The sequence below is a fragment of the Sciurus carolinensis genome, chromosome 9 (genome assembly GCF_902686445.1).
Source record: "Sciurus carolinensis chromosome 9, mSciCar1.2, whole genome shotgun sequence".
Taxonomy (NCBI): Eukaryota; Metazoa; Chordata; class Mammalia; order Rodentia; family Sciuridae; genus Sciurus; species Sciurus carolinensis.
Genome location: NC_062221.1, coordinates 141,117,768 through 141,132,837, shown reverse-complemented (window position 1 = coordinate 141,132,837; position 15,070 = coordinate 141,117,768). Strand labels below are relative to the sequence as shown.

The 15,070-nt window shown below is 45.6% G+C and overlaps 1 protein-coding gene across 4 annotated transcripts in view; it reads left to right on the top strand.

Annotated features, from left to right (window-relative positions):
• The window catches only part of Mcm3ap (minichromosome maintenance complex component 3 associated protein), a 44,002-nt gene extending 31,161 nt beyond the window's left edge, over positions 1–12,841 (top strand). For 2 of the 4 annotated variants that reach the window (XM_047563879.1, XM_047563881.1), the window contains 8 exons: positions 2,966–3,224; positions 3,413–3,510; positions 4,755–5,145; positions 6,146–6,403; positions 6,854–6,983; positions 8,690–8,896; positions 11,074–11,224; positions 12,544–12,841. In XM_047563879.1, the coding sequence (XP_047419835.1) occupies positions 2,966–3,224; positions 3,413–3,510; positions 4,755–5,145; positions 6,146–6,403; positions 6,854–6,983; positions 8,690–8,896; positions 11,074–11,224; positions 12,544–12,702 (1,653 nt within the window). In that variant the 3' untranslated portion in view covers positions 12,703–12,841. Of the gene's footprint in view, positions 1–2,965; positions 3,225–3,412; positions 3,511–4,754; positions 5,146–6,145; positions 6,404–6,853; positions 6,984–8,689; positions 8,897–11,073; positions 11,225–12,543 lie in introns of those variants that run through there. The other 2 variants (XM_047563880.1, XR_007110176.1) reach the window with 2 other exon arrangements.
• The last annotated feature ends 2,229 nt before the right edge of the window (positions 12,842–15,070 follow it).

The window sequence follows — 15,070 nt, the reverse complement described above, 5'->3', positions numbered from 1 at the left end:
TTTACTATTGCTTTTGATATGTCAGCGACCTTGCCTTTCTTTTCCTTTTTCATCGTACTGGGGATTGAATCCAGGGATACTCTATCCCTGAGCTATATCCCCAGCCCCTTTCTTTTTAAAAATTCTAGACCTCATCAATGAATTCAGCAAAATAGCAGGATATAAAATCAACACGCATAAATCTAAAGCATTTTTATATGTGAGCGATGAAATATCTGGGAGTCAATCTAACCAAAGAGGCAAAAGATCTCTATAATGAAAACTACAAAACATTGAAGAAAGAAATTGAGGAAGACCTTAGAAGATGGAAAGATCTCCCATGCTCTTGGATAGGCAGAATTAATATTGTCAAAATGACCATATTACCAAAAGTGTTATACAGATTCAATGCAATTCCAATAAAAATCCCAATGATGTACGTTACAGAAATAGAGCAAGCAATCATGAAATTCATCTGGAAGAATAAGAAACCCAGAATAGCTAAAGCAATCCTTAGCAGGAAGAATGAAACAAGGGGTATCACAATAACAGAACTTCAACTACACTACAAAGCAATAGTAACAAAAACGGCATGGTATTGGCACCAAAATAGACAGGTAGATCAATGGTACAGAATAGAGGACATGGACACAAACCCAAATAAATACAATTTTCTCATACTAGACAAAGGTGCCAAAAATATGCAATGGAGAAAAGATAGCCTCTTCAACAAATGGTGCTGGGAAAACTGGAAATCCATATGCAGCAGAATGAAACTAAACCCCTATCTCTCACCCTGCACAAAACTCAACTCAAAATGGACCATGGACCTCGGAATCAGACCAGAGACCCTGCATCTTACAGAAGAAAAAGTAGGTCCAAATCTTCAACATGTCGGCTTAGGATCAAACCTCCTTAACAGGACTCCCATAGCACAAGAAATAAAAGCAAGAATCAATAACTGGGATAGATTAAAACTAAAAAGCTTTCTCTCAACAAAAGAAACTATCAGCAATGTGAAGAGAGAACCTACAGCGTGGGAGAAAATCTTTGCCACTCATACTTCAGATTAGAGCACTAATTTCCAGAATATATAAAGAACTCAAAAAACTCTACACCAAGAATACAAATAACCCAATCAACAAATGGGCTAAGGATATGAACAGACGCTTCACAGAAGAAGATCTACAAGCAGTCAACAAACATAAGAAAAAATGTTCACCATCTTTAGTAATAAGAGAAATGCATATAAAAACTACACTAAGATTCCATCTCACCCCAATTAGAATGGCGATTATCAAGAATACAAGCAACAATAGGTGTTGGAGAGGATGTGGGGAAAAAGGTACACTCATACATTGCTGGTGGGGCTGTAAATTAGCGCAGCCACTCTGGAGAGCAGTGTGGAGATTCCTTAGAAAACTTGGAATAGACCCACCATTTGACCCAGCTATCCCACTCCTCGGCCTATACCCAAAGGACTTAAAATCAGCATACTACAGAGATACAGCCACATCAATGTTCATTGCTGCTCAATTCACAATAGCCAGACTGTGGAACCAACCTAGATGTCCTTCAATTGATGAATGGACAAAGAAACTGTGAGATATATATATATATATATCCTACACACACACACACACACAATGGAATATTACTCGGCTATGAAGAATAACAAAATTATGGCATTTGCAGGCAAATGGATGAAACTGAAGAATATCATGCTAAGTGAGATAAGCCAATCTCAAAAAACCAAAAGGACGAATGATCTCACTGATAAGCGGATGATGACACATAATGGGGGGTGGGAGGGAGGCAAGAATGGAGTAAGGAGGGACTGTATATAGGGAAAAGAGGGGTGGGAGGGATGGGGGGAAGGGAAAAATAACAGAATGAATCAAACATCATTACCCTATGTAAATGTAAGATTAGGCAAATGGTATGTTGTTACTCCACGTACAAACAAACAACATGCATCCCATTTGTTTACAATAAAAAAAATTGTTTATTTTGAGACATAGTGTCACTGAGTTGCCAAGGCTAGCTTCAAACCAGTGATCCTCCTGCCTCAGCCCCCCAAGTTGCTGGGATTACAGGCATGCACTAGCACACCCAAGGCTGGAGACTTGTTTCACTCCTGGGACAGTTGTGTCCCTGATACCTATTTCCTTCTTTCTTTTCTGTTCACTCTGAAGCCCCTTTTGGCAGATACTGGACTTCATCAATTGATCATGTGTGCTTCTTATCCTTTCTTATTTTTGTATGCTGTGTTCTGGAAGATTTCCTTACAGTATCTCACATCTGTTTTGGGATGCATTGTCTTATCTCTGAGGAAGTCAGGGTTTTTTAGGTCTATATTTGCATGTGTTCTGTGCACCATTGGTTTCCTTTGTTCTGGAGACTCTTGTAACATCTTAGCTGAGGCTGTCGAGCTGTATCTGAGTGAGGCCCATAAAGGTTGGCAAGAAGTTTAGTAAGCCAACGTTTTTGGGGGGACTCCCAAATGTCTGGATCTGAATACCTGTTCTGTGGGCTATTAAGTTTCTCTGGAAAAGACTTATTCCACTCTTCCCTGGGTAACTCCTGGTGCTCTCAGGGGTGGGGCTGGGGGTGGCCAATGCCCCCGGCAGCCTTTTGTGCAGCTTCCTTTGCTTCTGTAACTCATCTTATTACTGCTCTCTAGAAACGCATCAGAACCCCTTGTCCGCTGCTGGTTTGCTTTTCTCAATTTTCTGTCCTCATGAACTTAACTCTTTTATGTCTGTTTACGGTTCATCAAGGTCATAGAAACGTGGTAAAACAGCTTTTACTAGAGGTTAGATCTGTTGACCTGGCTGTCTCACACTTCATCCATGGTCTCATCGATGAAAGGCTGACCTGTCCTGTCCAGAGCACAGTGAGCGTCTGGTACTTGGGGATCTGCAGACTGTGCACCACTAACTTGTTCCCTGGAGCATCCATCGTGATGGTCTGGGTACTCTTGCAGGTGGCCTGTGGGACCCTCAGTGATGGTGCCCTCGATGCTGTGGAGACCCACAAGGACCTCCTGGGAGCCAGCGGGCTCATGTTGCTGCTTGCCCCCAAAGTGAAGAGCGACGACGTGGCAGAGGAGGATGTGTATTGGCTGTCGGCCTTGTTACAGCTCAAGCAGCTCCTGCAGGCCAAACCCTTTCAGCCTGCACTTCCACTGGTGGTCCTTGTGCCCAGCTCCGGAAGGGATGATGTCAGGAAGGAAGTGGAGGATGGTTTGTGAAGGAAGTCTCTCTGTGAACTAGCATTGCTTAGTAAACGGGTGGAGCCCTGGGTGTGAGCAGTGGTGATGGGAACCCCTGGGACTGGGGCCCCACTGCTGGGTAGGGTGGGGTCAGCACTGTGAGGCGTCAGGTGTGCAAGCAGGTGCGACATATGCGACTGTCATCTCTTTATCTTGAAGGTCTGATGCTGCAGGACTTGGTTTCAGCTAAGCTGATTTCAGATTACACTGTCACTGAGATTCCTAATTCTATTAATGATTTGCAGGGCACCATGAAGGTAAGGTTTCCTTCCTTCCTTCCTTCCTTCCTTCCTTCCTTCCTTCCTCCCTCCCTCCCTCCCTCCCTCCCTCCCTCCCTCTTTCCCTCACTTCCTCCCTCCCTCTCATCCTCTCTCCCTTCCATTAGAGATGGAACCCAGGGACATTCTACCACTGTCCATATCCCCAGTCTGTTTATTTTTTATCTGAGACAGGGTCTCACTAGGTTGCTTAAGGGCCTCCTCCCTAAGTTGCTGAGTCTGGTCTTGAGTTTGCAATCCTCCTGCCTCAGCCTCCCAAGTTGTTGGGATCACAGGTTTGCACCACTGAGTCCAGCTAGGTTTCATCATTTTTAAAGGTCCATCAAGATAATTTTGTTTTTTTTTCCTTTCTGATCTACTTAAAGTTTTGTTTATATCAATATATATTTTAATTTTGTTTTATGCACATAATTTTCTAAAGATATAAGCAGGAATCAAAATAAATGATAAAATTCGCCCATAGTTGTTCTGCTGTCTGTGACAAATTGAATTGTTCATGTGAATTTTCCCCCAACCCCTAACAATCTCCGTGTTAGGACTGAACTTAGGGGCCCTTTATCACAGTTCTTTTTATTTTTTACTATGAGTCCAGATCTTGCTAAGTTGCTGAGGCTGGCCTCAAACTTGTGGTCCTAATGCCTCAGTCTTTTAAGTAGCTTAGTCTTGCTTTTATGAATGTAAAATATACCATTCATGCCTTGTATGGCAACATCCGATGCAGAAGTTATTTTTCTAGAGTGGTTGTCCTTGAAATATGAGCTGACAGTTGTATCAATTGCACCTGGAGAAAGAGGTGCTAGGAATTAAAAAAAAAAAAAAAAAATTACTTCCATCCTAGTGTATAACGAAGCTGTCAGTCCTTTGGACAAGAGATATGGCTTCCATTTTTGTGTGTGGTGAAGAGGATGTGCAGGGATGATTTCTTGAGGCCTGTGCCTCTCCAGGGGTTTCGTTCGTACAGGTGCCACTCCTTGGCTGGATGGGACTGGTGGGGACACACTCTGGTGACTCTGGTGGCTGTGTCTCAGGGCCCTAGAAAGCCACTCAATCACAGAGGAAGCTTATATGCCCCTCCCTACTGCCTGCGGTTGAAGTCTGTTGCTCTGGCGACATCCACCTCAGTCAGCCATGAGAAAAGTGCCAAGCCCTTTCAGAAGACCGCTTTTTATTAAAACCATTGTGAATCATTTACCATATTTCTCCCAATTGTCTCTGCTTCTCAGGTTTCTCAGGCGGTGCAGTGGCTGGTGTCTCGCTGTCCTCATGCCCTGGACCTTTGCTGCCAGACTCTTATTCAGTACATTGAGGATGGGATTGGCCATGAGTTTAGTGGACGTTTTTTCCATGACAGAAGAGAGAGACGTCTGGGTGGCCTGGCCTCACAGGAGCCCAGCGCCATCATTGAGCTCTTTAACAGTGTGCTGCAGTTCCTGGCCTCTGTGGTGTCCTCTGAGCAGCTGTGCGACCTGTCATGGCCTGTCACTGAATTTGCTGAGGCGGGGGGTAGCCAACTGCTTCCGCACCTGCACTGGAACTCCCCAGAGCACCTGGCTTGGCTGAAGCAGGCTGTGCTTGGGTTTCAGCTCCCGCAGATGGACCTTCCACCCCCAGCGGGTATGTGCTTATGCTGAGGAGACAGTGGAGGGCTGGCTGTGGCAGAGCCTCCTGTTTCCTTGATGCTTCAGGCTGGCATGTAGTGGGCTCAATCTGAGGTCTGCTTCTACCTGCACCTGTCTTTTGAGTTCCCTGATTTAAGGAGCTGGGGATTTTATGGAGTCGGGGACCATTGGCCTTTCCCAGCACTAGCCACAGGCTGCTCTGCCTGCCTCACAGGTCCCAATTACTGGAACAGATGGGCTGGGTCAAAGAGTAAGGGAGCCCACACAGCCTGTCCCTGAGCTGCTGGGGTGGTGACACTCAGTTCTGATTTATGCCAGTGTTCCTTTGAAGCCTGTCTGTGCCTGCTGTTCCTGGTCAGACCTTTGGGCCATTGTGAGAGATTCCACAGGTCACCTGGGTGGTTCAAGCCTAGCATGGCAGGGGTTGCCCCTTGCCATGTGAATGCTGGTGCTGGGGAATGAGCCTGTTTGCTGCTTACCTGGCAGCGTGTGGCCTCAGCATACACACTGACTTTGGGCCTCAGGGACCCTCCAAATTATCATCATTTAAGATACCTGAAGGGAGGGGCTGGGGAGTAGCTCAGTTGGTAGAGTGCTTGCCTTGAAAGCACAAGGCCCTGAAGGGAAGTGAACCACTCAGTGGAAACCTGTGCCCTCAGCTAGGTGCTGTTCCCCAGGGGAAACCAAGCCCACCTATACCAGGCTTTCCTGTGTGCTTGTTAAATATGATTCCTGGGTGGCCGCAGACCTGTGTTGTCAGAGTTTCTGAGGTGGACCTTGCTGTGGACACTGCCCAGGTTATCAACACCCTGCCCTTGGGCCTTGAGAGCAAGCTGTTCTTTCCCTCAACAGCTATGGTTCTGCTGTGTACATATTTAAAAGCAGACTACCAACTACATAGTTGCTTTCATCTAACAAAATAGTATTAACATTTCATGTGCATTTTTACCTGTACTTTGATCAAACCTGTAATTCATGGGGCTCTTTCTCTTCAGCACCCTGGCTTCCTGTTTGCTCCATGGTTATCCAGTATACCTCCCAGATCCCCAGCTCACGCCAGACACAGCCCGTCCTCCAGTCTCAGGTGGAGAACCTGCTCCGCAGAACATACTGCAGGTGGAAGAACAAGAGCCCCTCACTGGGCCAGGGGGCAGGACCCTCTGTCGAGGAGATTCCTTGGGATGACATCATTGCCTTGTGCATCAACCACAAGCTGAGGGATTGGATGCCCCCCAGGCTTCCTGTCATCTCAGGTAGTTAGAGCTTAGTGCTGTAGGGCCAGGTCCTTAGGAGACTTTCCTGGTCCTGTTTTAGTAAAGGATGATATTTACTTGAAATTACTTCTCTTCCCCAGCCTCCATTTCCTTAGGACTTCCCTCTAAGGCCAGTGACTTCTAGGTGACATCTAAACATTGGGAAGAACTAAGAAGGTTCCAAGAGATCTGGATTCCCCTACCTGAAACAGACCTCCTAGGCTGGCTCTAATTAGAGGAGATTCTGTGGCTCTGAGAGTCATTACTGGTCTGCCACAGTCTGGACAGGAGCCTGTCTGGACCTTCACAGGCTCATGGACACTCAGTGTATCTGACCACAGCATGGGAGTAGTGTTAGTCAGAAGGCGGTCCTTAGATCTGTAAGTCTGAGCAAATGCCAGGTTGCTCTTTTGATAATGTTTTTAATCTATTTTTGTATTGTTTTCTCAGAGGCACTGACTGAAGATGGTCAGATATGTGTATATTTTTTTAAAAACCATTTGAAAAACTACGATGTTCCTTTGTCATGGGAACAAGCCAGAGTGCAGACGCAGAAGGAGCTACAGCTGAGTCAGGGACGGTAAGGTCCATGTTTAGTGTGTTTCTGTTGCTGCCCTAAATCATATTGTTCTCATCCAGAAGTACACTGTGGAAACTGACATTTGGCACACTGAATCTAGCCCATTGTGGGCCAGTTTTGATAATCCTTAAGGCACAGATCATTCCACTGTCATAGAAATTGTTCTAGAATGAAGTCAGAGGCATCTCATTTCATTTATTACATGAGCCTGACTCTGAAGTCATACCCAGCTGAGAGAATGCAGACAAGAAGATTGGTCCCTGGTCTCACAAACACCAAGCAAAGTGTTGACACGTGCAGTCCTATAACACCTAAAAAAATTCTCAAGTAGGCTTTCTCCCAAGATAAACAATATCAACAGTAGAAATGTATTAATGTAGTCTTTTGCCACAATATGAAAATAAGTAATCATTTTATTAGTTGTTGAACTGCATTTATTAAAACTTACACTCATTCTTGATGTTATTGTGAAGTATCAGTAAAAAAAATTTCCATTAAACTACCAAAAAAGAAAAACAAAAACAAAAAATCAGAAAACAGCAAAACAAGCAGCACTTGTTGCTCATGTTGTCACTGCTGGTGCCCTGTGTCCTGGATCCTGACCACTGAGTGACATGGGTTCAGATGGGCATGAATTATCAGAGGAGAACTGTCATTTCCAGAGAGTACACCTGTGACTCCATGATAACCCACAGCCAAGCCCTTAGGACTGTTCAAAGTTAGGATAGATGACCTACAACCTATAAAAAATTCTCACGACAGCAACAAACCTATAACATATGGTCATGAATTGACAGACAAGTCCTTAAACCCCAGCAAGGGAGTGTTCAGGGGCTTGAATGTGCAAAGCAACCCTGAATAAATGAGGTGCAGGCCAGCTTTGACAAATAAGTACATGCAGTGCTGTAAAGATGTCAGTGCAAATCATAAAGTCAGGGCATTGCTAATCAAAGGCCAATAGTGTTTCCCATTGGTATTGACAAATTGATTCTAAAATTCATCAGTATAAGAAAATAGGTAGCAACAGCTGAGATAATCTTGAATAAGACTAAGAAAGAAGGTCTGCTTGGCCGAATATCAAAACATGATAAAACTATAATACTTAAAAACCACACGGCAATGCTGGTGTAGAACAGACCAGGATGGAAAGTCCAGACAGAACTGTATGTGACAGGACTCCAGTGTCCAGTCATATTCGTGTGAAAAGGCAGACATGGCCATCTCTTCAGAAGTAAACATTAGAACCCCTCTCCAGCCATCTGCAAACATTCTTCCAGATGGATCTAAGTGCTAAATGTAAAGTGTAAGAACACTGGCAATATAGGCCAAAATGGGGCAGAATAGAGAATCTGCATACAACCCTGGGATGGGAAGCAAGACCCAAAGTAGAGAAGCTCTTTAAGAGCCCAGCTGCCCCATGAAAGCAGAAGCTTCCGGGAGCAACAATGTCTCTTGATGCTGCTAAGTGTGAAGATAACCCTGCAGTACAGGGCTGCTGCCTTCTCTCTGAGTCCCGTTCTCTGAATTGAGGGAATTCTAGAGGCAGATGCAGGACTGACCTAAGCATGAACCATCACAGAAGGTCTGAGGCTTGTGCTGCTCAGGGCGGGGTGCACATGTATGGCTCGTCCACATGCTTCACAGTGCTGTAGGGATCCTTTCTCCCACTTTCCTGACCATAAGCATTTCAAAACATGTACTTACAGTTTGGGGATAAAGTCTTTTCATTCTTCTACAAGCAATTTTCCTACTCCGTTACCTCATGTGCACCATAAAGGGAAGAGGAATGCAGAGTGTGACCGAGAGGAGCGGAATCTCAGTGCGGAAGACCTGATTCGAGGAGCTTCTGCCCAGGAGCTCCTGGCACAATGTCTGTCCAGTAGTCTGCTGCTGGAGAAGGAGGAGAACAAGAGGTGAGGCCTCTTCCCTTCTAATTCGTATGTGCTGTTCACTTCGCTTCATGTAGGGGGAGAGAGACTGGTATAGCCAGGTCAGAGAAGACCAGGTTTAGTGATGTAATTTTGTTTGATAGAGAGAATGAGTCAAACATTTCTAAAGCATAAGCTCTTGGAAGATAAGCAGTGCCCTAGGTGATTATGTTTTAACAGTTATTTGAAATTGATTTCACTAATTGTTACTGAAAGTTAGCTTTAGATTTTTAGTGAGAAATACATGTGTCTGAGTCTACCCAAAAGATGGTGAGTGCTGAACAGTGGCTCTCTGCCCTTGGTGAGTCTTCTGTGGCTTGTCCCACTGCGAATGGGTGGAGCTGGTGCTGACTCTCTCCATCACTCACTGCCTCCAACTTCCCCTTGCACCCTCACTTGGTGGCCTTGTTTAGTTTTACTGAGAAAACTAGTTGGAAGGGACTTTATATAGGTCATGTGCCTGCCTCCACTGTCTTGCCCAACCATATCCAGCAGCCTCTCTGTGACCAGCGCATCCCATGTCTCCTCCTTGATGGGGCGGAATCATTCAGCTGGTAGCTGAAGTCAGCCCTGCCCTTAGCTGGGATCTCATCTTCCACCCACTTACAGGCACTCAACCAGTGGGTGCCCCTTTCTTGTGTCGCTGTCCTTCCCTTCCCTCTGCTAGAATGTACCAATCAGTGTGCAAACATGAAGATATCTCCTTGGCCCCATTTCCCCAATTACCACCCCACGTTTCTGCTCCCTTAACAGTAGAACGTCTTTAAAACTTAGAAACTCTGTGATTCTCACCTCTCCATCCCTCTTTCTAATCTCCTTGGCCAGCATAGGTTGAATGTGGCCATAAACCCCTAGTCCTGTCATCTGTCCTCACCTTTGTTCCTTGCTGCTAGGATGCCCCTACTCCCCTCCCAAGGACTTCCCTGCTGGCTAGTTCTCAGCTCCCAACTGACTCCCAGGCCCAACTCCAGACCTGACTCTGCATCATCTGTACCCACTCATCTGTGATTTTATCCAGTTTCATGAATTTTTAGATAACACTAGTATTCAAACAACTCCAAATTTATCTCTAAAACCCTAAGTCCTCTGCTTTTTGTTTTTGTTGTTCTGGGGATTAAACCCTGGTATGTTCTACCAGTGAGCTACCTCTCTAGCCCTAACTTATTTATTTATTTTTTGAGGCAGCGTCCTGTCAAGGTGCCCAGGCTGGCCTCAAACCTGAGACTCCTTACGAGGGAGCCCCAGGCTTTGTGTGGCTTGTGCCCATTCTCTCTCTGACTTCTGGGTGTGCTGCTTCTCTTGCCTCATTTCCCAGCCACTCTGCCCTCATCCTTTAGGTCTGTGCTCAAGCATCTGCTTTTATGTGGGCTTCCCTTTCTTATCCCTGCCCTCCCTGTTTCCTTGGCTCTTTCTTATCTTCTGACTGTTTGCTTTGCTATATGTTCCTTGCCTGTCTCCCTTCACTAAAGACAGGTTTGGGGTGGGGCCTTAGCTGTTTTATTTCATTGCTGTCTTCCTAGTACTTAGAAAGGTGCTTTGCATTTGGTGGGTGCTTTGATAAGTGTGTTGGAAAGAGTGAAGGTATTTCTAAAAGTGAGTTTACCTAGGTGTGTATGATTTAAGCATGCTCTACCACTGAGTTACAGCTCCAGACCATGTGTATGTGTTTTGAGACAGAGTCTCACTGTGTTGCCCAGTGTGACATCAAATTCTGAGCTCAAGTGATCTTCTAGCCTTGCCCTTCTAAGTAGCTGGGACAAGTGCTGCCACCATGCCCAGCTTCATACCATTATTCTTAAAAAGAACAGTGTATGGAGATAGACAGCAGTGGAATGTGAGTGTGTTAGGTGGTACTGGGATATTATTTTGAGTTAGTTTTAAATTATAAACAGCAACTTATACTTTTGGATAATCCATCAAGAAATGAGATCTGGGCATGGTGATGCACTCCAGTAATCCATCAGCTTGGAAGACTGAAGCAGGGCACTCACAAGTTCAAGGCAACTTTGGGAGACCCTCAAAATAAAAAGTAAAAAGGGCCAGGGATGTAGCTCAGTGGTAGGATTTTAAAAATGTGAGGTATACATGGAAGGAAAATGATAGTTAACTTTGTGCTTCTTAGTGCTCAGGTGTTTCTGATTCATGATCACATATTGTTTCAGGTTTGAAGATCAACTTCAGCAGTGGTTGTCTCAAGACTCAAGAACAGTGACAGATTCAACTTCTCTTCCCCTCTACCTTCCTCAGACACTAGTGTCTGTTCCTCAGACTATCAAACCTGTGGCAAAAACATCTACAACAACCAGTTCACAGGTGAGAAGAGAGTGCATTTGACATTTACACTAGAATTAGAGACAGAGTGGTGCTGGAAAACAAAGTAGTGTCTTGATCCATCATGTGATATCATGAGAGCCAATAAATTATTAGCTTAGGCTTTTTAAAAACTTTCTATGTCAGTGTTATAGAGACTCAACCAATTGAATATCTCCTTGTGAAGTGAATGAATGGAAATGAAACATGCTTAAGAACTGAATAAAACCTGTAACCCTTGTGTAGTAAGGGCACTGATGGAAATAAAAAGGTCACAACAGAAGCTTCTATATTTGGATCATAGGCTGTCTGAACCTTGGCATTACCCAGACTTGCTTCTAGGATGAATTCTCCTTGGGGAAATTAGTGAATGAAAAGAGTATGCTCACAGAAGCCATCCCAGAGTGTTCATCTGGTTAAGGGTGGAGTTGCTTTTCAAAGCCAGATCCTACTGGCTTCAAAACCCAGGGTGGTTCTATCTCACCATCCTTTCCTCATTGGTTAAAGAAACAGAAACAGAGTTTAGCCACAGATTTGTGCCGCTAGTGGTGAAGACTGTGTTCCTGAAGTGGCTTTTGGAAACCTCTCAATAGCGGTGGAAATGACATATTGTTTCCACTTATCAGACTGGCAAATACTTTAAAAAAAATTCATACATTTTGGCTTACTAATTCTGCTCTAAAAACACTGCCTTCTCAAGAATTAATGTATAAAGTGTTCACTGTAGTATTGACTATGCTACATAGAAGTGGAGACAAACTGTTCAAAGATGGGAGTTTGGTTAAACAAGTTACAGTACCTTCATATGGTGAATATACTGTCACAGCCCTTGAGGATATCTTATTAAAAATGAGTAATGCCAGGCACAGTGGCACATACCTGTAATCTCAGCAGTTCAGGAGGCTGAGGCAGGAAGATCAGGAGTTCAAAGCCAGCCTTGGTAAAAGTGAAGTGCTAAGCAACTCAGTGGGACCTTGTCTCTAAATAAATTACAAAATAGGGTTGGGGATGTGGCTCAGTGGTCGAATGCCCCTGAGTTCAATCCCCAGTGAGCACCCCCCACACACACACACAAAATGAGTGGCACTGTAAATTATTTATGTAGGATACAAAGAGAAAAGGTGTTTCAAGACGATACTGGCTCCATGTACATACTGGAAGAGGCTGGAAGCATGTATGATGGATGCCAAGGTGGGGGGTGGTCTCTTGAGCCCAGTGGGCCCCAGATTAGGTTAACCTGAGCTAAATCTAGTGTCTTCACAGATAAGTCTTGGTTTATTGATATCCTGAAACTATTTTTGGTTTATTTTTTATTCCACTAGAATGTAAGGACAGAGGAGCAATTGCAGTTTTCAGAGGTGAGAGGCACATCTCTGACAGAACGGTTGAAGCATCTGGAAAGACTGATCCAGAGTTCAAGGGAAGAGGAAGTTGCCTCTGAACTCCATCTCTCTGCACTGCTGGACATGGTGGACATTTGAGGAGCCTAACTGGAGAGGATTTATATCTAGAAGAGTTTCTGCTTTTACCCAAAATTATGTTATTCGCAGATGCTTGATGTACTGTTGAAAAATGTGATTAATCATGCAAATAAACTATTTGAATCTCTAATAAGATCCTACCCAGTTTGCAGAAGAAAAGTTATTTTCCCTTGTGTGACATCTTTAATGTTCTTATCTGTTTCATAATCTCAGACTGTCCCCCACCCATAAATGCTGAGATTGTTTGCGGCTTACATTTCCATGTATAACAAGAAAGAATTCTCTCAGCAAAGTCGCAGTCCCTGACGTGCCAGCCATCACCTATGTAGGGATGAATAAGGCATAGGACCCCTGCCTGCCAGGAGCACCCAACTCACATGAGAACTAACAGATGTATGTGTATATACATAGGATTCCCAATAGTGTGCACGGACAGGTATTCCAGGACTGGAAGCTGGGAAAGATGGGAGAATTTACTTGGGAGGACATGAAGGAAGCACAGAGGCACCAGTTTGGTTGGGTGGCCACGTGAAAGGAATAGACCAGCAAGGTCAGACCATATTCTGAAGCATGGGAACCAGTTGTTGGAGGACATGAGGGAGGGAAGTGACCTGGTCCCATTTTCTCTTAAAAATACTACGCGGAGGAGGGATGATGAGTCAAGAATCTTGAGAATTGAGTGTTGCAGCTGTCCAGGTTGAACAGGCAGTGTTTGTAAGACTGAGTTCTAGCAGTTAGTATGGAGCAAAAGGGTGAATTTGAGAAAGGTTATTAATAGACTTGGTGACATTATGACCACCAATCTTAAATTGATTCTCTATCTCCCAATTATAATCCCAGAAGACTATTTCATGTCTTCTGGTTCTCTTCAAACCTCCAATATGGTTAGATAATGACCTTACTTATTTCACTAAGGAAACAGAAGTACCACCTCACCTCACCAAATCCACCAGCCACTCCCTATGTTCACCAACACTACTCTTTCAGGGATTTCTTCAGTGATTCACTTCGTATTTATCAACAAAGAGTTAATGTTCTTTCTTAATTTTTGATTTTAGATATTGTTAACTTCCTATAATGGGAGAGGAGTTAGCTCTCATACTTCTTCCCTGCAATGTATGCCATTCACACATACCTATATTTCCTTTCCTATTAGTCTCCCTGAAGTGTAATATGCTGGCTGAAATCTGCATTCTGAGTTCAGTTGCCCATATGTTTACTATGGCTGTTGAACTGTTTTAGTTTGTTTTCTTGAGGTACAACGTTTGATAATTGCCTTATTTTTTCATTTGCCTGTTTTTCTCTGTTCCTATTACTACACCCAAAATGCTCTACCCAAGAGTAAATAAAGCTTCTTAGGACCATATGCATCAGAAAAGTGCTAGCTCCACTTTCTGTGGAAGATCACCCTCCAGGACCTCCTGTCTTCCTGCCACAGCTTGGACATTTCCTGGATTCTAAGTCATATCTTTCTCTTCCTTGGTCTGCTTTCTCATTTTGATGAAGCTTAGCTTTAATAGCTTGAGCTTGCATATCTAAGATGTCTTTATTTATATCCTTAGATTTATCATTTGAATGGGAATAGCATTATGGACTGGAAATCATTCCTTCGTTTGCTTTTGCTTTATTATAATTTTGTCTTTTTTTTTAATCAGGGATTGAACCTAGGGGCACTTAATGATTGAGCCACATCCCCAGCCCATCTCCGGGCTCCCGCCCTCCCATCTCCCGGCTCCACCCCCACCCCGACCCCCAGGCTCCACCCCTACCCCCGACCCCCAGGCTCCACCCCCACCCCTGACCCCCAGGCTCCACCCCCACCCCGAGCTCCCGCCCGGTCGGCCTCCGGGCTCCACCCCCCACCCCGACCTCCAGGACTCCACCCCCACCCCGAGCTCCCACCCTCTCGACTCCCGGGCTCCACCCCCACCGCGACCCCGGGCTCCCGCCCCGCGTCCCCTCACTCACCTCAGGCCACAGGGATTCCTCACGGCTCCGGCCGCCACACTCGCCGGTCTCTGAGCCTGAGAGCTTCCCCAAACTCTTTGCCTCACAGCCTCCGCAGACCCTCTTCACAAGCCTCCGGGTCGCCCCGCCTCCGCGCGCCCGCCTCAGGACGCCGCGCGCCACTTCGCGCCCAGAGCAGATGCCCCGACTGAGGCACCCGAAGAGCGGGCCCACAGCCCCACCGCCTTCGCCACGCCCACCAGACGCCGGCCCCGCCTCTCCGGACCGCCCGCGGCGCAGGACCCGCCCACAAGGACCGTCCCCTGCCCCGCCCCGCCCCAAAGGCTCCGCCCCGCCCCGCCCCGAAGGCTCCGCCCTGGCCGCGTGGTGTGTGGCGCGCTCCGCCACCGCGGCCGCCCGG